General features: G+C 36.5%; 2 protein-coding genes across 8 annotated transcripts in view; both read right to left on the reverse strand.

The window, feature by feature from the left end:
• TMF1 (TATA element modulatory factor 1) overlaps window positions 1-13,137 on the reverse strand; it is a 28,619-nt gene extending 15,482 nt beyond the window's left edge. The window contains exons 1-9 of the mRNA XM_031953771.1: window positions 12,546-13,137; window positions 9,776-11,007; window positions 7,608-7,711; window positions 6,741-6,867; window positions 4,985-5,090; window positions 3,187-3,329; window positions 2,817-2,983; window positions 2,113-2,269; window positions 1,510-1,602 (exon numbers count right to left, since the gene is read on the reverse strand). Coding sequence (XP_031809631.1) covers window positions 1,510-1,602; window positions 2,113-2,269; window positions 2,817-2,983; window positions 3,187-3,329; window positions 4,985-5,090; window positions 6,741-6,867; window positions 7,608-7,711; window positions 9,776-11,007; window positions 12,546-12,687 — 2,271 coding nt within the window. The 5' untranslated portion in view covers window positions 12,688-13,137. The remainder of the gene's footprint in view (window positions 1-1,509; window positions 1,603-2,112; window positions 2,270-2,816; window positions 2,984-3,186; window positions 3,330-4,984; window positions 5,091-6,740; window positions 6,868-7,607; window positions 7,712-9,775; window positions 11,008-12,545) is intronic.
• Window positions 13,138-13,526: 389 nt separating this feature from the next.
• Window positions 13,527-22,310, reverse strand: part of UBA3 (ubiquitin like modifier activating enzyme 3) — a 32,047-nt gene continuing 23,263 nt past the window's right edge. For all 7 annotated transcript variants that reach the window (XM_031953799.1, XM_031953817.1, XM_031953783.1 and 4 more), the window contains 12 exons: window positions 21,539-21,582; window positions 20,853-20,917; window positions 19,911-20,066; window positions 18,259-18,361; window positions 17,990-18,103; window positions 16,687-16,740; window positions 15,991-16,027; window positions 15,806-15,887; window positions 15,125-15,225; window positions 14,940-15,003; window positions 14,794-14,848; window positions 13,527-14,372 (listed from right to left, as the gene is read on the reverse strand). In XM_031953799.1, the coding sequence (XP_031809659.1) occupies window positions 14,284-14,372; window positions 14,794-14,848; window positions 14,940-15,003; window positions 15,125-15,225; window positions 15,806-15,887; window positions 15,991-16,027; window positions 16,687-16,740; window positions 17,990-18,103; window positions 18,259-18,361; window positions 19,911-20,066; window positions 20,853-20,917; window positions 21,539-21,582 (964 nt within the window). In that variant the 3' untranslated portion in view covers window positions 13,527-14,283. The remainder of the gene's footprint in view (window positions 14,373-14,793; window positions 14,849-14,939; window positions 15,004-15,124; window positions 15,226-15,805; window positions 15,888-15,990; window positions 16,028-16,686; window positions 16,741-17,989; window positions 18,104-18,258; window positions 18,362-19,910; window positions 20,067-20,852; window positions 20,918-21,538; window positions 21,583-22,310) is intronic.

Below are 22,310 nucleotides of genomic sequence, written 5' to 3' on the forward strand. Positions count from 1 at the left end.
CTTATCTGGATCATCATGATTAGGAGGGAGGGGTGGTTGAGCAGAGTTAAGCAGACCAATTATAAATTGAGGCAGAACAATTAGAGAAACTGAGTCAGGACTGGGTTAGGATAATTAGAGAAACTGAGTCAGGACAATAAAAGAGAACTATAGTATAACAGAAAGTCAAGAGAAAGTTAGAAAGAAATATTTATTTCAGCAATTTAAAAAACCTGAAAGATAAAGCAATGTTAACATTCTATTAAGTATAGAAGAAACAAGTGTACCATTAAAACTTTAATGTTTTCAAAGGTTAGTTAGTAAAATAAAAAAAAAAAAAAGATGGCCTGGGGTGCTTTGGTTCCAATTCTAGGAGTTTTATAAAAGGAAAGATAGGGAAGACAAAAGAAAAATATATTAGTATAGAAAGAACAGGGTAGATCTCATGTTGCACTCTATGAGAAGGAGGAGGGGAAAAAGCACCAGATGAACTTTATTTTTACCTAAAGGGAACAAACAAGATTGAACACAAAGATACTGAGCTTGGTGTAGAAAATACACTGAAAAACAGACAAGGATACAGAAAGAAGGAATATTTCTGGAATGAATAGAAGGAAATAAAAATTTCCTTAAAGGGGGGTGGGGGTGGGGAGGGAGCCAAAGGACTGAAAACTGGGATTGTGCTTTAATCAGGGAATGGATGAACAAATTTTAATATGAAAGTAATGGAATATTATTGCACTTAAGAAATAACAGAAGAGGTGAATTCAAAGAATTCTGGGAAGTATAGCTTGATTAAAAGTGAGCAGAAGCAGAATAATTTAGATGACAACATTATAAAGAAAAATGACAATGATTTAAGAACTCTAATGAAAGCAATGAACAATCTCATTTACAGAGAGACTATGATTAGATATTATCCACCTAAAGGACTGCTGATGGATTCATGGTACAGAATGAAGTATATTTTTTGACACGGCTATTGTGTAGATTTTTTTTTTTTTTTTTGCTCGACTGCTTTTTGTTATATAATTTTTCTTCTATTTTTAATTAGGGAGAGTAACTATGGCGATTTAAATAAAAGAAAAAGAAAAATAAGTCAATGAAACTTTTTTTTTTAAATGCAGAAAAACAGAATGAAGTCCAAAAGAAAGCATGGACTAACACAGGAGTTTTTGAAAGTAATCTATTGAATTGTTATATACTTTTTTTTAAAGAGCAAGTGGTATGGAGAGAGATTCATGGGTTCATTTGCAATTTTCTTTCTGTGTTCTACTTCATGAAAATACTCTTTTTCAAATTTAGTGTTTAAGATGAGAAAAACTAAAATTTTTAAAAGAAGCAGAGCATTAGGTGTTCTGAAATTGGAATCAAAGGACCAGGTGAATTTGCTAGGTCAACCACTGTGAGGTATGTGACCTCAGTCATTTTTACCTTTCTAAGACATTTCTTTTTCATTATAAAGGGGAAGAATAAAAGGAAAACTCTTAGATGTGAATGGTTATCTACAAAAACTCTTCTCCATAGTACCTGTTGAAGTTCACTGATTTCATGACGTAAATAATCTTCCTTTCTGGCAGCAGCTTGTTCTGCCCGCTGCAAAGCCAATCTAAGGTCTCCCACCTACATCAAAGGAAAAAGGTTAGAATCGATCAATAATCCAAACATTTTGGCATTTGAATTACTTAAAGATGCTATTTGCTTCATCTTTCACATTTCAAGTACTATATTTTTAATTTGCTCTCTTATATGCATTAATATCATTATTCACTCAACAAACATTTATTAATTGTTATTTTAACAATTTATTTTAAGATGATAACTGTGTAAGTGAAGAAAGGGCTTATTTAAATGCTCAGGATGAGCTTATCTCTAAATAGTTATTAAACCTACAAAGAAAGAATACTTAATTTTGTTTTTTCGTTTTGCAATTAGCAAACATTTCAGTCCGTCAAGTTGGTATTAACTCAGCACTACTAAAAATACTTGATAGGTCCCAATGAATTGTGAAGTACAATAATTTCACTATTTGGAGGTTCGGTTCAAGCTATTTGGGTCAAGCTACTCAACAAGATTCTTAATATTTAAAAACATCACAGAATTATAAGATTGTTCTATTCATTTAAAACTTACTTGAATTGCTAATGCTTCCTGCTGTTGATGAGCCTCTTCCTGTGCCTTCTCAAGGGCTAAACACAGTTCTTCTTTAACTTTCATTTCTCGACTTAAAGATGCCTCATGTGCCTCTGTGTCCTTCAGGGCATTAGCTTTGTGAAGATCTGCAAGCTCTCTAAAGTATATTTTTTTTATTAGTAAAACATATCCTGTCATACTACAAACCCAAAATATGTCAAATGTATCAAAAGGCCTGAAATGGACACATCTTACCCCTAAATGGACACATCTTATCCCTCTCAAAGAGCATCAAGCACTTATGAAGAGAGCAGTTTTATAGAAGAAGCACCTAGTAATCAAATGCTGAGAACCATGGCTTTATAAAATGTTCTGCTGCGAGGGTTATTAAATAAGGCAGCTGGTCACCTAGCTTCTAGCACCTGCTATGTCCCAGGCCCTGTGCTAAGTGCCAAGAACACGAAGTAAGACAGGACATAATCCATGCACTTAGGGAGCTCATACCAATGGAAGAGGCAAGATGGTAACTGTTATGAATGCTCCAGGTATAAACAGAAAAAACTGAAGACAATTAACAAAGGGATAGCATCTACATTCCCCACCCCCCACCCCCTTAAAGGACAGTGAAAGGCTTCCAAAAGAAAACAGGCAGTCAGGGACACCTACAAGTCAAATGCAGGAGTGAATGGGTGCAGATTTCTTACTTATAGGCACTATCCAGGGCCGCCTGAGCACTTCGGTTTTTTTCCCCTAGTTCATCCATGTCTATTTGAAGTCGGCCAAGATCCTTTTCTTGTCGTTCCACTACAGAGCTAAGTTTTTTAATGCTTTCTCTATGTTGTTTTTCAATCTCCTCTTTGCCATCAAGAACCTACATTAAAAGGTCAGTAAATAATCTCAAATTACAACGAAGAAAAGTCTTAAATGTTAATTACAGAGAATCTCATTTTTAAATCTGCACATACACTTCCCAGCTGAAACCCACTAACTCCCTGGTGAATCTCGTCTTCCATTACTGTTCTTCTGAAGTCCAATCTGAACAAAAGACACATCTTTGCCAATCAACATCACTACCTGCTTTAAATGCTGCAATTCCTCTTCTAGATCTTTAATCTTCTTACTCTGCTTTGCACTAATGTTTTCATTTTCTTTCTCTTTAGTTCTTAACTTCTTAATAATGTTAGAATTATGCAGCTGCTGCTTGGAAAGTTTTTCTCCTAAAAAGAAAAGGAAAAAAGTTTAAGTGCACAACAATGAAGAGTCTCCAAAACTCATCTAGTGTACATAGTCCTGGTTATGAATCTGTCACTGTCTCTTGTGATTTGAGAGAATTGAGCTGACTTCTCTGGGTCTTAGTTTTTCAATAATAAAATGAGGTCCCTCACAAATCTATTATACTTTATGACTAGCAGAGCTTCAGGTTAGGGCAACACAAAAATTTTCAAACAGGAATAAGCTTAAGCATTGATAACCCATTTATATAGTGTTTTAAAAGTTACAAAAACTTTTTCCAGTAACCCTATGAGGCAGTTGGTGATAAGACTATCTTTATTATTATCTTATAAACAATGTAGAATGGAAAACTCAGGCCCAGGGATATTAAATGATTCACCTATCATCATAAATCTCAAATCAGGATTTTTAATCCAGATCTCCTAGACTCCCTATCCTGTCTTTCGAACAACATGGTACAGTGGAAAGAATGATGGGTTCGAAGTCAGTGAACCTGAGATTGCATTCTGGATCTGCTACTTAAAACTTGTGAGACTAGGGGCAAGTGATCTGTTGACTCAGGGTCCATTTCCAAATCAGTAAAAGAAGGGAGTTTGGCTAGATGACTTCTTGGTTCCCTTCTAGCTCTCAATCTAAGACTTACGGACCCAAGATCCACCTCTGAAGCACTGAGTTAAGAGATAAATAATATGTCTACATTTGCTATCAACTCAAAAAAAAATGGCTTTTATATATGACTTTTTAAACCTCCTCCATCTTTTCGTTTAAGGAGCCAAGGTGTCATCAGGGTCCACCAAACGTCCATCACTCCTTTATTAAGAAGTTGCAGTGGTCAAAGTCCACTTTGGACACATTCTAGTTTCAGAATTTCTATTTAGAACAAATTATCCTGTCACAAGCCTTTAATTTCATCCCAGTGTTACCAAAAATTTCTACATAATTGTAAAGAAATGTAGTTTTGAAAAATAATTATATGTAAGAAATGAAAGGAATTGAAACACATTGTCAAAACGCAACTGTGAAAATGAATTAGATAAAAACACGAGGTTTTTTTGGGGGGAGGGGAGGAGGGAAGATGGTCTTAGTGTTAAGGTTTAGCAAAGCATTTTACAAATATTTCACATGATGCTCACAATCACCTTCGAAAGGAGGTGCTAGTATTATCTCCATTTTACAGATGAGAAAATGAAACCAAATAGAGGTTCAGTGACTTGCCCTATCAGGTCTTCCTAACTCTAAGTCCAGTACTCTCTTCCCTGTGACACATAGCTGACTGGAAAGCATCGCAGAAATAATATCCCAAAAATCTTTGCTCGTATGCCAGGGCTTAAACTACTACGTAGCTTTTTCATATAAACTTTTGTTCTTCAAAAGGCAGTTTATTCTTTGGAGAATTATATTGTCAGTCCTCTAGGAATAAAAAACAAAGAAGACTGAATATTGCTCTACTTCTGTGCATCTCTTAACATTCAACTTTCTCTGCAAACTATATACTATGACATCTAATTCTCTTGCCCAGATCTCCCGGGTTTCAAAAATCTCTAATGGGAAAAAGTGACTGATCGCATGCCAATTAGGAATTTTCCTTTTCACAATTTAAGAGTAATGTAAGTCAGATGAACATATTGAACATACCCACCTTCTTCCATTAATCCTTTTATTTGCTCATCTTTCTCTTTCAAAAGTTCTGCCGTTTCATTACAATTTAATCTAGTTGCAAGTTCTTCTTTTACAGTTTTTACTTCCTAAAAATAAAATATCATCTATATGTATTTTTTAAATGACCACTTTCCTTCAAAATACTTTTTTTTTTTCCAAAAGCAATATCAGGGCAATTAAATATATTTCAAATTTACCTAAGAAACTATAAATTTGTTCAAAATAACTTATATTCTCCCAAGCTAAATAGAAGGAAAAAGCCTTGAAAGCTGTATCAAATGCAAAAACTAAAAAAGCAGACATTAACCATCTTTGACACACCTTCCCCCATATCGCCTCTCAGAATCCCTAACTTCCTTCCAGGATGCTCAGGTACCACCACTTCCTTTCTTTCCTTATACACCCAGAACTGTTGAAGACCTGAGCTTGAAAAAGATTTGACTGCATCCAGAAGCATCTCCAGTGGCCACTGGACCCAGCTGGCTCTGAAGAGGAGGGGGAAAGTGAGACAGATGATTTTGTACATCCCTCCTATCCCAATTCACTTGTATGTCATGGCATCCCCTGCCCGATACCATGGTCCTCTTCGAGAACAAAGGACAAGCAAGAATCTCTCGGGAATTAAAGATCCCCAAGACACAGGCCTGCTCCATTTCTGTTTCCAGCACCTATTACAGGGCCCAGGACAACAAATACTTAATAAGCATGTCTCCTGAATAAACTGTCATTGAATCCCAAATGTGAGAAACTGTAAGAGTTTCTCTCTTAACTATACATCTGAAAGACTTTTCAAATTGAACATCTCAGCTTCTTTGATTTTCTTCCCAAGATTAGTTTCTGCACTTGCACAAGAGGGCAGCCAGTCTTCAGGAGTGGCAGAGAACAGGCTTTTGAACCAGACACATCGGAAGTTATAGGTCTGCCTCTGAGCATCCTGGCTGAGGGACATTTCACCTGGCAATTCTTTAAGAATAAAAGCCACAGAGATACCAATCTGAATCAGATGAGTATGTCCTCTTCCTGAGGCTCCCTATGCCAGCAAAATCAGAGGGCCAGTCCCTTCCCTCTTTTTATAAACAAAATAAAGCTCAAATGCATGTTACTTTACAATGAATTACCAGTGACTGAATTTTCTTCATAAAACACAGACCCACTAAAGATTCAAAGCAATCCTGAGATAGTTCATCACCAGATGAAAGGCAGCTGAATCCCCCCAGTCTCAACTCTGCCACTAATTAGGAGGGTGACCTGAATCAAGTCCACCTCTCCTGATCTTACCTATAAAATTAAGAAACTGAATTATGACACCTTTGAGGCTCCTTTCTACAATTATAAGACTGATTTTTTTTTAAATAAGTACTTAAGCCAAGCAAATACATAAATTCTTGTATAAAAGAAGCTAAAGTAAAGTTGATTTACATTTACATAGAGCTTTTCTTCAAAAAAGCTAAAACTGGTTAAAATGTTTACACATATTGTACTTGAGTAGTAAATTCCTGTTGTCTACTAATAAGCCATTTACCTACAAGCTATGTTCTGCAGAGGAAAAGTTCTAGTAAGTCCTAATTAATTGTTGCAATTTCATGCACATGTATGACCTAAAATTTGAGGTTTAACAGCCTGAACACTAAACCTTTAAACTCACATTGCTCTAACCTCCAAAACTATTCCTATTTTCTCCAAAAGTTTTGTCTCTAAAAAGTTTACTGTAACAATTTTAACAAAACAACAATTACCTTTTTAGCAGCATCTCTTTCTTTGCAGGCTAACTGAACCTTCTTTTCTGCATCTGCAATTCTTTGAGTAAACTCGTCTTTCAAGGATGAAATGCTATTGCTTTCTTCTTTGACTCTAAACATTTCACTACATACAAAATATTACTTAAGAATGAGAACAATTATACATTTATGGAAAGATGACATAATTAGTTCAACATTTAAACTGAAAGGTCACATTGTTTCTATGTTAGTAAAAAAAAAAATTTTAAGGCATATGAAATTTAAAGGAAAAAATCTACTTTACATGGCATAAATTTAATATAATTTACACAGAAAATTTACCAACTACTGAAAATATACCATTTAGTTTATAACATCTGAAAAGTATTAAAAACTAATTTCCCATGTGACTGAGTTCAGCTTTCTCCAATTAAAAAAAAAAGAATGCAAAATTTTTTTCTAAACTGCTATACTTTAGCATGTTTATTTTCACAAACATGTTAAGATTTATTATTAACATTACCTGGAACCATCAATAACATAACTAAAAAAAATTCTTGCAAAATGCCTCTCTTTTCAGAGAAAATAAATATTTTAATAAAAAAAAATTAAAATGATCTAAGTCAATGTCTGACATTTCAGGGCAGGAAAATTTAGATATGCTAACTAATTTAGAACAAAAAACAATTGATTGTAGACCTATCAATTATTTTGGAATCAACTACCACCCATCAGATCATTGTATAACTAAAGCAAAAGTCAAAATAAAGACAAAGTCATGAAAAAGGATACTATACGAAGTATTTTATGCAATTACAGCAACTATTTTAAGTGTGGACTTTGAAAGTAAGTCACTACTAATACTTCATTTGTATTATTACTTACTCTTTTAAATTATCATAAGCTTCTTCTAGAGCTGCTTTCTCCTTACTAATAGCTAATAACTGGGTTTCCCTTTTTTCCAATTTTTCATTCAGGAGGTCAATTGTCTAAATAAAAATATTGATATAGAAAAATTAATACTTTTACTTATATATACAGTATACAATTAAAATATTCTAATCATTGTATAATAATCTTATATAATAATCAATACGTAATTCCTTGCCAAAAAGATAATTTGTATTAAAAAATAAAAATATGAAACAATCATCTCTAGAACATATCAGCATAAGTCAGTCACTAGAAACATCGAAATAGTCATAATGACATCTGTAATATATTAATTCTTCCCTTCTGTTATGGCAATGACATCAACTTTGTTTTTCTGTTGAAGGATACAAATCAAAATCTCTTTCATGATTCATGCGTGAGATAGATTTAGCATCATTTACTACCTTAAATGACCAGAAAGTAATTAAAACAATCAGCTGATCTTCTGCAGTGTTTTATAAATGGGAATTCCAACTGCTGAAATAAGTGTTTAATGGAATCAATAACAACAAATCTTCCCACACTTGACAGAATTAGAGAATTCAAATTATTTGTAAAATAAACAGCTTTAAACAGCAATTAAGGGACATCATCACTTAAATTCACATGAATCATTCAAAGATACCAGAAACTAAACTATCACATCCAAAAATAATAGGAGAGATCAAATCTGCTATTGCTTGTGAAAAAATTCCATTCATTTTTAACTTTTTTTTTTTCTCATAAAGATAAGAACTCCCTATTTGGCACTAGTTGGAAGCACAGCAGTCACTTAAAATGATGGATCCCACTGTATTTGAGAATGGAAACTTGAGATTTACTCCATTTCTGTTCTGGGCCAGTCCTCACCTCTTTAAGAAGCCTGATAACCTCCTAGAAACTCATCATACTGAAGGTGAAGTCAGACTTATGGGGAAGACACTCAACATATTTATTATTAGCTCACTGCTCAGTACCCCCAAGCTTCAGATGCCTCAGTAGCAGAGATTATAAGTATGTACTACTATCCCAGATTTTGACCTTTTCATTAGATTTTCCACTCTCCTTTGAATTTGGATGGTTACCTTTCTAATCTATGTTCTTCTTATCCACGTGCAAGTTGTTATATATGATAAAGTGTTCTTTTAATTACGTCACAAGTAACAGAAACAAACTGAAGCACATCAATAATGTGCAACAGAGAGTACAGGTAGAATCACATACAGGTTTTATTCAATGGATTCATTTTTATCATTTAAAAGATGAAATACGTTATCTGTAAGATTGGCATCAGTACATTTTAGCACAGATTAAACCACATTTGTATTTTTTATTTCCTTTTCTCCTATTATGACCTATTTATTGGCCAGTGTTATTAGAAAATTGGGGATTCTTGTCTCTAAAAGAAACATGGCAGAGTAGAAAGAATCTGGAATTGGAGTGAGAAGACTTAGGTTTGACTCCTAACTTCCAATATTTACTAGGAACATGATCATGGGCTGGTCATAACCTCTTTAGCTTCACTTGTAAAATGGAAATACTATTACTTGCACTACCTGTATAAAGAATTTTTTGGGAAGGTCAGGCATAATGAGACACTGGTAAACAGCACTTTAAGATATTAAGATTATCTCTACAAATCCACAGACTTATCAATTCTCACTTATATGTCAACATCACTGTTTAATATGTTAATAGACACAGCAACATATCAAAACTAATTTCAGACATTTAAAAAAAAATCTAGAGAATTCACACTGATGTGTCTCAAAATCCTCCCTTTGCATGGAAAGAGGTAGAGGTTTAACTTTGGAAGGAAACAATCCAATGTGATGCTTTTTGATGTGCATAAAAAATGCCAATACAATAAGCATTTTGGATGGAAGAGGCAATCTGGTATAAATGTGTATAGTCAGGCAACTATTAACCATATTTTGAAATATTAATCTATTCCTCCAGTACTTTTCTCCATGATATTTCAACCGTAAACTTAATATTCTTCAGGTATCAAAGTTCTTAATAGTAAATGGACAAAAACATCTATTTCAGACACATCAAAAATTATGCAATACCAAAAATGTATACAAGATACATCATTCATCTTAAGATGTTATATAAAATAACTTCCACATTTTAGTTACCTTGCAAAAATCTTCCTTCTCAGAAGGTACTTCTGCCTGATTTTCAACATCCTGGCTTCGCCCAGTCACCTTTTCTGGGACAGTATGTCCTTCAATAGTTTGTACAGAAGAAACTAAGATGTCAGGCTGTTCACAGTTCACAGGAGTTGCACTTCGCCCACTTTCTTCCATTTCAGTTTCTTCAGTTGGTACAATTAATGTTTCATTTTCTTCTTCAGATTTTCCTTCAATAGCCTCTGCTGTCTTAGTTTTTGGAGTTGAAGAATTAGCTGTTATAGGCACTAACATATATCCCTTGCCTGACAATTCATCATCCGAATTTATTTCACTCACACTCCGGCTGTCTAAAGACTGAACACTAAATGAGTCTATTCTTTCAAAAGCATCAGAGGAGCAGCAACTCTCTGTGAGTTTTTGGAAATCATCTAGACGATTATAGTCAGTACAGGCAGAGGCAGACAAAAGTTGAAAGGAGGTCTGCATCAAGTGGAGAGCTGACTTTGAGTCTGTGGCCTCTTGTCTTGAACTTGCTGAGCTCTCACTGATGACGCTTTCGTGGTCCAAAACTTCAATATCGCTGGTAGTAGAAGTACCTGAGGAGAAAGTACTGACAGGAGGGGAGGGAGTGTTGCTCTGTCTATCTTCATGCTTCTGTTCCTTAGCATCCAAAACCAGATCCTTTGCTTCTACCACAGGAGACTGGCTATTGGGTGCACTTTCCACAGAAGCATTCACATCAGTGGTACTTTCTGCTGCTACATTCACACGTACAGCTGACACCTTAATCTCAACAGCATCCTGCCTGCTTTCTTCACATTTGACTTCATCATTAACTGCTGGAGTCTCCACTTCCAAATTCTCCAAGGAAGCAGGATGGTTTTTCAAGTCCTCTGGAAGAGCCAGAAGGGAAGAGTCTGTGACTTCTGCCTCTGTTAAGTCAGGTATATCTGACTGTCCTGGCTGCCGGGGTTCCTGCAGGCTGCTTGTGACTTTTTCTTCAGGTCGCTGTGACTTGGTGGGAGGCTTAGACACCACTGGACTCTGCTGTATTGGCTGCACATCCGTTGGAGAGAGAAAGGCACTGAAAAAACTTTCAGATTCATCAACAACAGTCCTCCGAACTGGCTTTGTAATTGCTTTAGGAGATGCTACGGGTTGACTCTGAGGTTCTGTATTTGAATTTAAGCCCCAGGTGGAGGTATCCCATCCTCCACTTACAGGGGAACTTTTACCTTTTGTGAAAATAGAATTAGAAACATAAAAAAGGCTTATTAGATTTAAATCATTTAAATAGAGAACAATAACATCATAAGTCAAGTTGCCTTAGCTCAATCTCCAAAATATTAAAAATAACTTTAATTACACTTCACAATTCCAAATTGGAAGAAAAAACACAGTACTCCAAAAACGCATGCAGGATTCTGGGTACAACTATATTTCCCTAGAACAAATAACAATTTCATAATTTCTTATACAATCAAAGCACATTTTTAAGAAAATGAGAGATTACTTTAAGTCCCTTAAGCTACACAATAAAGCATTTTCTAGTAAAAGATCTTAGTAGAAATACACTACAGAGAAAAATATAAAACAAATATCTACTATATATAAATGGTTGCTTCTAAAGGGTTTGACAGTGTTGGAAAATAGATTATCATCTAAAATATCTCAAATATTTCTTCATGTAATTTTTTTCTGTTAAATTGATGTCACGCTTTTTTATGTACAGATCTTAGGAACGTAAACGTTGGCCTGATCTGTCCAAAATGTCAACCAAAGGTGACAACTTGAAGCAACATCTGCATGACCACTGTCAGGGATGTAGGAATACTTCCTGAGACCCTACAAACTATCACAATCTCCATCTGAGATTGGTAGTCAATGAAATCTGGTGCCACAAAAGGTTCTGAATGCAGCCTCAGGTTCGTGTTACTGCGCCACATAAGCGTCTCTTATTTTCTGTATTTGAGAAAATGAAAAACTCACATTTGAAGAGAATTAAAGACTATTAAAATGGGGTTTAAATAGAGTTAGGTATAGGATTAATGGTTAAAAGGTGACCAAGGCGAAGAGGAATACGAACTTTAACAAAAGGGCCACCAAAGCTGTTAGTGCGGGCTTGGGACGGGAGGAGTCTGCGTCCTATCAGAGTCCCACCTTCTCTCCAGGGGAGAAGAGCAGAAAAGCCTCCCCAAACCAAAGGCTGAAGCGTGCTGCTTAGTCTTTAACAAGACTTTTTTGCCTGCCAGCTTCCCCACTTCGAACCCGAGGGCTTACTGGTTATTAGATGCGCGCTTCAAAACAGAACCTAAATCCACTTTGGCTTTTTTTGGGGGGGTCCTGCAGCCTCCCAATTCAATCTAAAAGGGGGGTGGGGGGGAGATGACGGCGGCTTTACAGGAGGTCTCTCCCGGAAGGGCCAAGCCGAGCCCCAGGGGCGGTTCGTACGGTCCGAGACTCCCCGTAGGAGGCTCGGCCCCACCGCGATTGCTAAGGAGAAGCCCGGCCCCTCCGCCTCCCCGCGGACTCCACTTCGGAAGCGGCAGGGGTGGCGGAAGCTGCGGACAGCGCCCCCCGCCGGGCCCCGGCCTGCCCTCCGCCGCGTCACGAGGGTCCGTCCCCCATCCCCTATCCCAGGAAGCCCGGGGAAGGCCGCAAGCGTCCCGGGCCGGGCCGTTGGGGGGCGGGGCCGGGCCTAGGCCGCTGGAGACGCTTCCCGGGGGCTGTCGGAGGGACAGAGGCTCCCGCCGCCGCCCTCGTCTTTGCTTACCGGGGTCCCCGAAGGGACGCGCCTCGGCCCACGCGCCGAGCTCCTCCTCCTGAATGTCCAGGACCCTGTCGATGGACTTCTGGGCCTGGGACAGGGCCTGCTTGGCGAAGCTCGACAGTTGAGAAGCATTAAACCAGCTCATGTCCGCGCCCTGCGGGCCTCCCCGCCGCTCCCCGCGAGGCTTAGGGACCGCGGGCAGCGGTCAGCAAGCGGCCATGGCCCCCTGGGCGCAACCCCTCACCACCGCCTACAGCTCCCGAGCCGCAGCCGGAGCCGGAGCCGGAGCCGGAGCCGCCACTGCGCAGGCGCGGAAGTCTTCCACGTCCACAACAACTAACTTCTGGGGCGTGGAGACGGAAGCGAGGAGGCGGGAGTCTTGGGTCACTTCCGAGACAAGCATCCCCTCTGGTTGCCGAGGCAACCCGGAACCGCGGGCGAGAGAGCCCGGGCGAACCAGCCAGGATTCCGAGGGTCGCTTTTCTCGGCGTCCCTAGCGCCCACCACGGGGATTGCCCCAGGGGAGCGCGAGCTAGGGAGCCCGAGGGGCGGCGGTTTGAGAGTCCGGCCGCTGGCGAGCTCCGACCCAGGGACCCGAGCCACCCCCACCCCAACTGCCTCTAGAGCACACCCACACTCACACCCCTCCCCCAACCAGGTCATAGCATCAGCGTCTGGAAGGTGGTGTCAAAAAGTCAAAAGTACGGGCCGAGTCTCAAAGGCAAGCCAGAAACTGGCGAACGGCCCGGCTACAAAACGGGGGCGAGGCCTGCATTACAAAGCCACACCTCCCGGGGGGAGGGGGCAAACTTTTCAGTTAAGAAACCACAATTTGCGGTTAGGGAAGATGGGAATTACTCGGCAAACTCGTGAATTATCAGCCTTGTTAATTCCCATCCTGTGGAAATTGTAAACAACGTCGCTTCACACATTCCTACCCTAGTACAAACATAGTTAACTCACCTCACTAAACTTCGCCCAATCTCAATGTATATAAGGTATGATTTATTAATAAATAGTATGACAGATTCAATGATAATTGTTCAAACATTAAGTTCTATTACAGAACATCGGTGAGCTTCTGGCTTTCAACACTGTGCATATTAACTACCATGGCACAGCAAGTATACACATAAAAACATTTTCCATTTTCATGCACAGATGTTTAGCTGAAACACTGTTTATAAAACGTCGTGGACAATGTAATCAATCCCTTTACGATACTTAATATTCATTTAGACAGTCAAAATCAAATGAATATTAATTCAAACAGGAAACATCCTAAATTCAATATATTATAGGTACCTAACTTCACACAGGTTATATTTATCTGACTTGCAAAATGGCATTTAATATCTTAATTTTCTTTAAGGACATTCTTTTGCATATATGGTTGGTTATTCAACTGAAAGCTAAAGATTTACACCATTTGACCATCCTAAAACCCCACCAAGTACAAGATGGCCTTTGCCTTCTAAATTGAAACAGGAGCACTAACAGTCAGAATCTCAGTCTCCAGGTTTCTTTACCCATATATTAATGAAAACTCTTACCAACACCATCCCCCAAGTTCTGGTTTGGAGAGAGAGTTCTGAAGTAAGAAAAAGTGATCCATTACCAAAGTCAAATTCTATGAACACTAATACTTAAAAAGGACATCAATTGGGTTATTCTGAGCATCCACATAGAGCACAATATTGCAGTAGATTTCAATCCTCTTTTAGTTGTACATTTATTGTTCTTAAGTAGTAAAATGAAGTTTGAACAGTACAGTCTGTGGTGTTGTTACATCGGCAACAGCAAGCTCTTGTCCATCCACAAGGCCCAACTCTAAAATAAAGGGGAAGAGGATTCAAGTCAGTTATCTCAGCAAAAATTCCAAGTACATATAATATGAAAATACTATAAGGTACAGTAATTTAGAGGAACTAGAGGAAATAAACTTATTCCCTATAATTACAAATTAATAGATCTTATCCTCAAAGAAAATACTTCATGGGGCAGCTAGGTGGCACAGTGGATAGAGCACCAACCCTAAATTCAGGAGAATGTGAATTCAAATCTAACCTCAGACACTTAAGACTTCCTAGATGTGTGACCCTGGGCAATTCACTTGACCCCAACTGCCTCAGCAAAAAAAAAAAAAAAAAAAAATACTTCACAAGCAAAACACTGCAAAAGTGCTTTATACTATGTACATGTCTACTGTTATTAAAAACATTTAAATATATTAGGGAAATGTCTTAAATACCTTTTAATGTCTTAGAAAGATTTGGCCTTGTTCGTTCTTCAATGGAAGTTATTGTCTAAAAATATGTTAAAAAAATAAATTTTATTTAAAATTCACAAATAAATTATTATTTCCTAATGGAAACATAAGGAATAGGCATCCATCACCTGTAGGTAAAGCGTTCTGTTCTTTCCCTCTAATGTGGCTGTGATGGCTGGAGATTTCATCTGTCTGTGAATTAGGAAGGTAATATTGTCTTAAACAGGTTTTTGAAAATGCAGGGTGCCTCAAGATGTATAAAAACTGTTTCAACCTCTCAACTCCCCCTCCCCTCCTAAAAGCTTATACTTACAATGAGGCATTATTAATTAGATAATCCAAAACCTCTTGCAGTTTGGCTGATGGAGGAAACTGGATATTTTGAGGAAGTTGGCTGCAAGCTGGGCAATTTTCCTATAAGGAGAAATAACAATGATGACTGATATTTACAAAGTGTTCTACACCTATCATTTCATTAGATCCTCACAACAAAGGTGTGAAGTGGACTTTGTTAAGACCCCCAATTTTACCGTGACAAAGCAAAGATGAAATGACCTTTCCAAGCTCACATGGCTAGTAAGTAGAAGAGGCAGAATCTGAACTCAGATCTCCCTGACTCCCAGTCCAACACTCACTGCTCCTCGTAAAAACAAATCATAACATGATACAAATCATACCAGTCTGTTAAAAAATCCTTCAGAAAACTAAACTACCATGCAGACATTCTGAAAGTTTAGCATTTCAGTCTAAAATTTAGCTTGAACATGTTTATGTCCAAGTTCTCTGGTCATCCCATTTATCAGAAGCAATTCCTGACTAGTAAGATTTCATATGCAGCAGGACATAAGGCCAGGCAAAGTGGAGAAACTGAAGGGGCAAGTCTGGCAAAGTTAAACTATGAAACAAGCTTTTCTCTCATGCTTTTGAAGCAGGCTCTGATATTTTCAAATCAAAGTATGTACAGCAATAACTATTCATTAGTAGTCATACTAACCTTTCTTTCTGCTTCAAATGTATATGTGTACAGCCCATCTACATCATTAAATACCAAGTAATTATTAAGGGGAATATATGCACTGTAATGAAAAATATGTTTATGTTTATATAATATCGCCAGTTTAAAATGTGTGTATATATAAATATACATATACATATATTTGTTTATTAAAAATATATTACCTGGTGGCTATTTTAAAAACCTCAGTGGCACATACAGCTGGAAAGGGAAAAAATACAATTATTTGTTTTGTGAAATTTTCAGCACTTAAAATCACTTATAATTGGTTAGTACTAGGAAAGATTTCTTAGCACTATTAATGGAAAAGAAAAACTTTGTTCATTTCTAATAAAACCCAATTCTAAGAAAAATTCAGCTGTCAAAAGGTTACTTTATATTGTTTGTGTAATCCAGGCTGCCTTTTCTTTTAAAAACTCTTTTGGCCAGGCTAATGTTGGGAACCGTGTCTTAATTTAAAAACCAAAAAAATGGCTCTAGAGTAACACCTAATTTCTACTTAAATTGAACTTCCCATCTACTAATAGTTTGACATAAATCAGTACTCAATGCCCTTATGTCACAATTTTCAAAAATACCAAATCCCTGAAAGAAATGATTTCTCTGAAATCAGGCAACTGTAAAAAATTCTACTCAAATAATTTAATCAAAAAAGTTATGCTTTCATCTTTCTGAAGACTCCCTCCACTGACAAGCTTTTGACAATTCCCCTAAGACACAGGTAGACAGTCACTGAACATGTCTCTGGCTGAAAGCCTCCCCTGCAGCTAGTAAACTCCTGAACTTAGGTAGATACTCACATAATTATGAAGCAAAAGATACAAAAAATACCACATTCAAAGAGTGGCCTTTCTCCTCACCTGCAATGACAGCATTTGTGGAAGCTACAGCTGGAATGATTCTTTTTACAACCCCTGGAGAAAGAAAGAATAATTCCAAGTAGACACTTAGATACTTCTAATAATAGGTCAACTTTGCTAATCTGGTTATAAATATGACTCTTCAATCTTATACTACCTTATTGTGAATCTGCTCAATATTTCAATCTCTTAAATAGATGACAGTGGCAAAAGGAAGCATTATAATTCTAAACAAAACTTCTTATATAAATCTGTAAAATGTATGCAAGTTATTGTCAAACATATTTAATTCAAAACTTGTTGGATAGCTATAACACAAAACATTTGGATAATTGCTTACATAAAAAATACTAGATTATTTATCAACACCATTATCTAGATAAATGAATGAATTATTAATACAAATATGTAATTTTAAATGCCACTTGGCTTGTTTCCAAGACAGCTGGTCCTTTTCACCTAGTCCAAAGAAAAGAAGACATGCAATCAATCTGTGACTAGATAACCTTGGGCATATTAATCTCTCTAATATCATTTCCTCAGTTGGAGGATGAAGATCATAAACTCTTACTATTTGTATCACAGAGTTATTTCAAGAATCTAATTAAAACATGTGCAAAATCTTTTGTTAACCATAAAGCATTTTATGTGTGTGTGTGTATACACACATATAGACATCAGTCATTATTAATATAGATAAGAAACTACTTGGATTAGATAAAGATAATTCAATTTTAATGAACCTAATTAATATTGCATTAAATTATGATATTCATACAAAACAGACAGCAAATAAGCAGCTCTTCATTAAACATTTCTCAGGTGGCTGGCAGACTCAGGGCTGCTTCCTTGGCTTTCTCTATGTAGGTAGGGAAGCCAAAGGCCTTTTTAAGTTTTCATTTAACTTAACCTCCTACTTGCTCATTCTCTCCTCAGATGACTTCTGTGATACAGCTTTCCTGTTTCTCCTGTTATCTGTGTGGGACTGTTCTTTTCTGGATCATCACCCATTATATTCATTAAGGACTGATCTGCCTATATTTAATGGCTTAGTTTTCAGTCATCTCATCAGATGCCATGAGCCTAATCATCTCTATATAGAAGATGACTCCCCTCCTGTGCTCTTTTCCCCGTCCTCCCCATCAGATAAGCTCCTCTTCCCTAGTAGTTCATGGACAAAGGCAGCACAATGATTTGCACATTAAAGATTCTTAATAAGTACTTGCCAAATTAAATAGATCCTTACTGAAATTCTTATCTAACGTGCCTTCATCCAGGATTATCTAACAACTCACTGGCTTACCTTGGGTTAGCCTATAGGTAACACCCCTAATATTAAACTGTGATGCTCTCTCTAGTGATTTTTGGAAAATCCATTGAATGTGATCAGGATCGTCTCCATCCAACGTAACTCCCTCTAGAGGGGGAAAAAGACACAAATACATAAAAATATTAATTTTTTAGAAATAAGAATTCAAAATGCAATGAAATCATCAAAACGAATTTATGGCTCAACAAAATTGAATATGTGTTTTGTTAATTACTTTAGAATTCTTAAAATGAGCTTTTTACCTCCAAAAGGTTGTTCCTTGGGCCACTGTAATATTCTTGCATACTCGATACAATGTTCTGGGAGTCTGGGCATAGATGCAATGGTACACATGGGGAAATTAATCTAAAACCAAAAAAAAAAAATTGTATTTAGCTAAGAATTTAAAGGATGCCCTTTTCCCTTTCAATTATAATTGTAGAAGAGCATATATCTTTTCTTGATTAAACTACATGCATGAAAAAATATCTTTATATTAAATTATCTGATTTATAAAAATTAACCTTGATATATTACTAATGCAACTAAAACTTTTAAAATCATTATAAAGTTTTCTAAAATGAATTAAGAGTAACAAATACTTGGTCAGCCTTAAACAGTAGATCTAACAGTAAGCTTTAAAATGGAGCTATATAATTATTTTATTTTTGCTGGTTAAACAGAATTACTGAATAGATACACAATAGATATACACAACCATCCTATTCTCATAAATTTAAATTGGAACTTTTTTTTAAAAATGTAAACTTTTCACAGGAAAAAAAGTAGCAACAAGTATCAGTTGATATAATTTGTTAAAACCCATCTCCAAAATTCTAAAATAATTATTAAGTAACTGTGAAATTTTGTGATTAAATGACATAACCTTGTATTAAGTTAATGCCTACTGCTTGTGTCTAATCAACACTGACAGAATTAAAAGATTGTTAATTATATCTTCATTTCAACATGTGTCAACAAGAAGCTAACTTTGGTGAATCTTGGAAATGAACTAGATACTAGGACATCATTCTTTTTCTGAGTGACAGAAAAATATTGTTTGAATAGTATTTCATATGAAGTTTCCCTTTTGCCCATGAGGATAGTATAAATGGACAAGTAATTGTATAGCAATATAAGGGAGAAAATCCAAAGACAACAGGGAGCCACTGACATTTGGCATAACAAAATGTCTCCATCAACTGTAACCAAATAAGAAAGGAATAGGAGGGACTGGATCTTGTTTTGGAGCAGGACACCTCAACCTGAGGGTAGAGGGGGGAGAAGGAAGGAGGGAGGCATAGTAGAATCAGGGACTACGTTAATTAGAATAGGCTAGAAAACCGCAAAGCCCAAACGCTATCCAGTACATGTAGACTGCACACTTGAAATTACTTGCAAATCTACTATTATTTCTCTGTATTATTCTTTTCCCACATGAATAAATAAGCACACTACTGATCTGAAGTATGTTAATACATGCACTAGAAGGGAAGGAGAAGACAAGTATTAGAGCAAGGATACCCAGCTATGGTCAGAGCAGAAGAGAAAGAAGCAGACCAGGACTGGAGTTCATCAGGTCTATGAACCCAAGGAATCAAACAGATCAGCTTAGTACTGGAAACCACTGACTACAGAAGCATTTTTTAATTCAAATTATAAAAGAGGCCTCCTAAACAAACAGAACTCCAGAATCTGGTCTGGGCACAAACACATGCCTGACCAAGAATTGCTAAATCACCAAAACAACACTTAAGTCTTCGCCTAAAGTCTTCCAGGGAGGGAAAGACAAATATGAGCATAAGGACAAAAATGTTTGATCTATGTTCATTTCTTTCTCCAAATTATATCTAGTAGGTCTTAAAACATGTTAATTAAATCTTAATTTTTTTCAATAATCTGTAAAACCAATTACCTGTGGTGGATAAAGTTCCAGTGTACATTCAATACAAGCTGTCATTCCAGGTAGAATTACCCTAGCGTTTCCTTTAAAACCTTCCGTTCCCCCATCTATCAAAGGAATAATGGAACTGGGATCTAATACACCATCTTCATAATTTAGAAGTGATATCTAGAAGAATATAAAACAACTATAAAAACAGAATTAATGACAAAATTATCCCAGAACCTTCAGGGTAACATCACTGCTTGCAGGAGGGAGGAGGGGGGAAAGCTGTTTTAAAGTTTAGTAGTTTTATGAAAAAAAAGTGATAATCATATATTAATTACCATATTGGTCTGAATATATGCTATCATTAAATACGAATCTTGCCCTTAAAAGTGAAATTTCTCTAAAAAGAAAAAAAAAAACTCCCTTAGGGAATCACTAAAAAATTTTAATTACCATATTAATAATAATAATATACATGTGCATATGATTTTTTTTAACATGTCTTTCAATTAAAATAAGGCTCTTTTATTCATTTGTATTGTAACTGCTCTATCATTAGATTCCTAACAGGGAGACAGCAAGGTACAGAAGTGTCCAGAAGGCCTGAGCTAGAAGCTTGGGACTCTATGGGGGGCCTTGTGCACATCACAACTTAAGTGAACCTCAGTTTTCTGTGAAAAGAGGAAGCTGGACTGGATCCTCTCTGAGCCAATGCCCTTTTACCTCTACATCTATAGTCCCAAGAGTTTTGTCACTAAGAGGTCAATTACAGGCAATACTCTGGTTTTGTACAAGCTAGATTTAGAGCCCCATAATCAGCTAATCCCTTCCTCACTAAACAGTGAGTTATAACCACTTTCTTAATTCAAACTGAGCAGCATAATTGAGTTTTCAAAATCACCACCAATGTAACTCTTAATTTACTTGTACACACACACACACACACATATACACAAAAGCACTTACCAGCATGCCATTTATCCATCTTCTAGCAATAATAGAGTCCAGACCACATACAATAATATGAAATTCTAGGAAAAATGACAGTGTTTTAGTTTTAAAAAGTATTAAAAATAAAAGGAAGACATCTTCATTCCCCCCTCCCTCCAGAACCTGTATTTTGTCCTAGGTTCTCATTGTAGAACTTTTAACCAAAGCTTCATATATCACTTTCTGGTTACTTCTACTCCCAATCCTGTCAAGCACCCCTTTATGCGTTGCCTTCCCCAGTTAGAATATAAACTCCTTTAGAGCAGTCTTTCTTGCTTGTATTTATATCCCTTCCTTATTGCACCAATACTGGTACCTAGTAAACATTTAATGAGTTTTCATTAATTTATAAAATGTAAACAATTCAAATTTACACAGGAGTACAGCATATGTTATCAGTATGTAAAAATAGCTATTTTCAAATTAATCTTTTAACTCCAGTTTTGCTGAATGTATCATGGAGAAATTTAACCCTTAAACATTAGCACCTTTTCTTCTCTTTTACTACATTATCAGTAGCTGTTAAGATTCCAGTTTAGAAAGAGAAAATAACATTAATTAGCATTCAAAGAGTTTAATAACATCTCCAAGGAAAAATAACTTAAAACAATGACTTAGTAAACATTTAGTGTAAAATTATGAGATTTCAAGAGAAAACTTACGTCTATAGAAAGTATCATCAAAATTTTGAATCTTGTTGAAATGTCTGAATATGAGTAAAGGAACTAATGTGTATGTATACATATTTATAAAGAGGTAGACACATTCAAAATTTAGTTATAAATAAAAGTCACCAGCATTCAAAGCAATGAAACTTATAAGATATTAACAAATCCATTTATTTACATATTTTAGATCTGAACAATTGTTGAAAAGCTAATGGCAATTATGTTTTACTTGGGTTTTGGGAGGAGAGGAGACTAAATCGTCATCTCCTCTGCCTGTTGTGTAATGAGCCTTTCTATTTACCATACTACATGTTCTTCATCTATCAGTTGAGAAATTTGGCTAAAGCACCTAGGCTCAGATTAATTATGATCAACAATTCTGGTCCAAGAGACCCAATCATGAAACACTTCTGGGGCTCTCAGTTCAGTTATACAGACTGCATAAGCAGAATGCTATCTATAAATACTATCAGACACCTAGCTTACTTCCTCTATAAAAGCATCCCTAAGCAATGAATTCTGGGCTCAGCTTTCTTTCTGATGGACTGAGGATCATCTACTTAGAGATAAGATTGGACTTGGACGAGATTCTAAATCAACTTTGATTTTACAGATGAAGAAATAATGTGAAGAGATGGCCTTCATGACCAGAGTCAGACTAGAATCAAGAACTGATGCCTGGTTTTCTGAATCCAAAGTCAGGGCTCTTCTCACTATCTCACACTAACAATGAAATTTCAGAAAAACTCAACAATATATTTGGCCA

This window comes from Sarcophilus harrisii, chromosome 1 (genome assembly GCF_902635505.1).
Source record: "Sarcophilus harrisii chromosome 1, mSarHar1.11, whole genome shotgun sequence".
Lineage (NCBI taxonomy): Eukaryota > Metazoa > Chordata > Mammalia > Dasyuromorphia > Dasyuridae > Sarcophilus > Sarcophilus harrisii.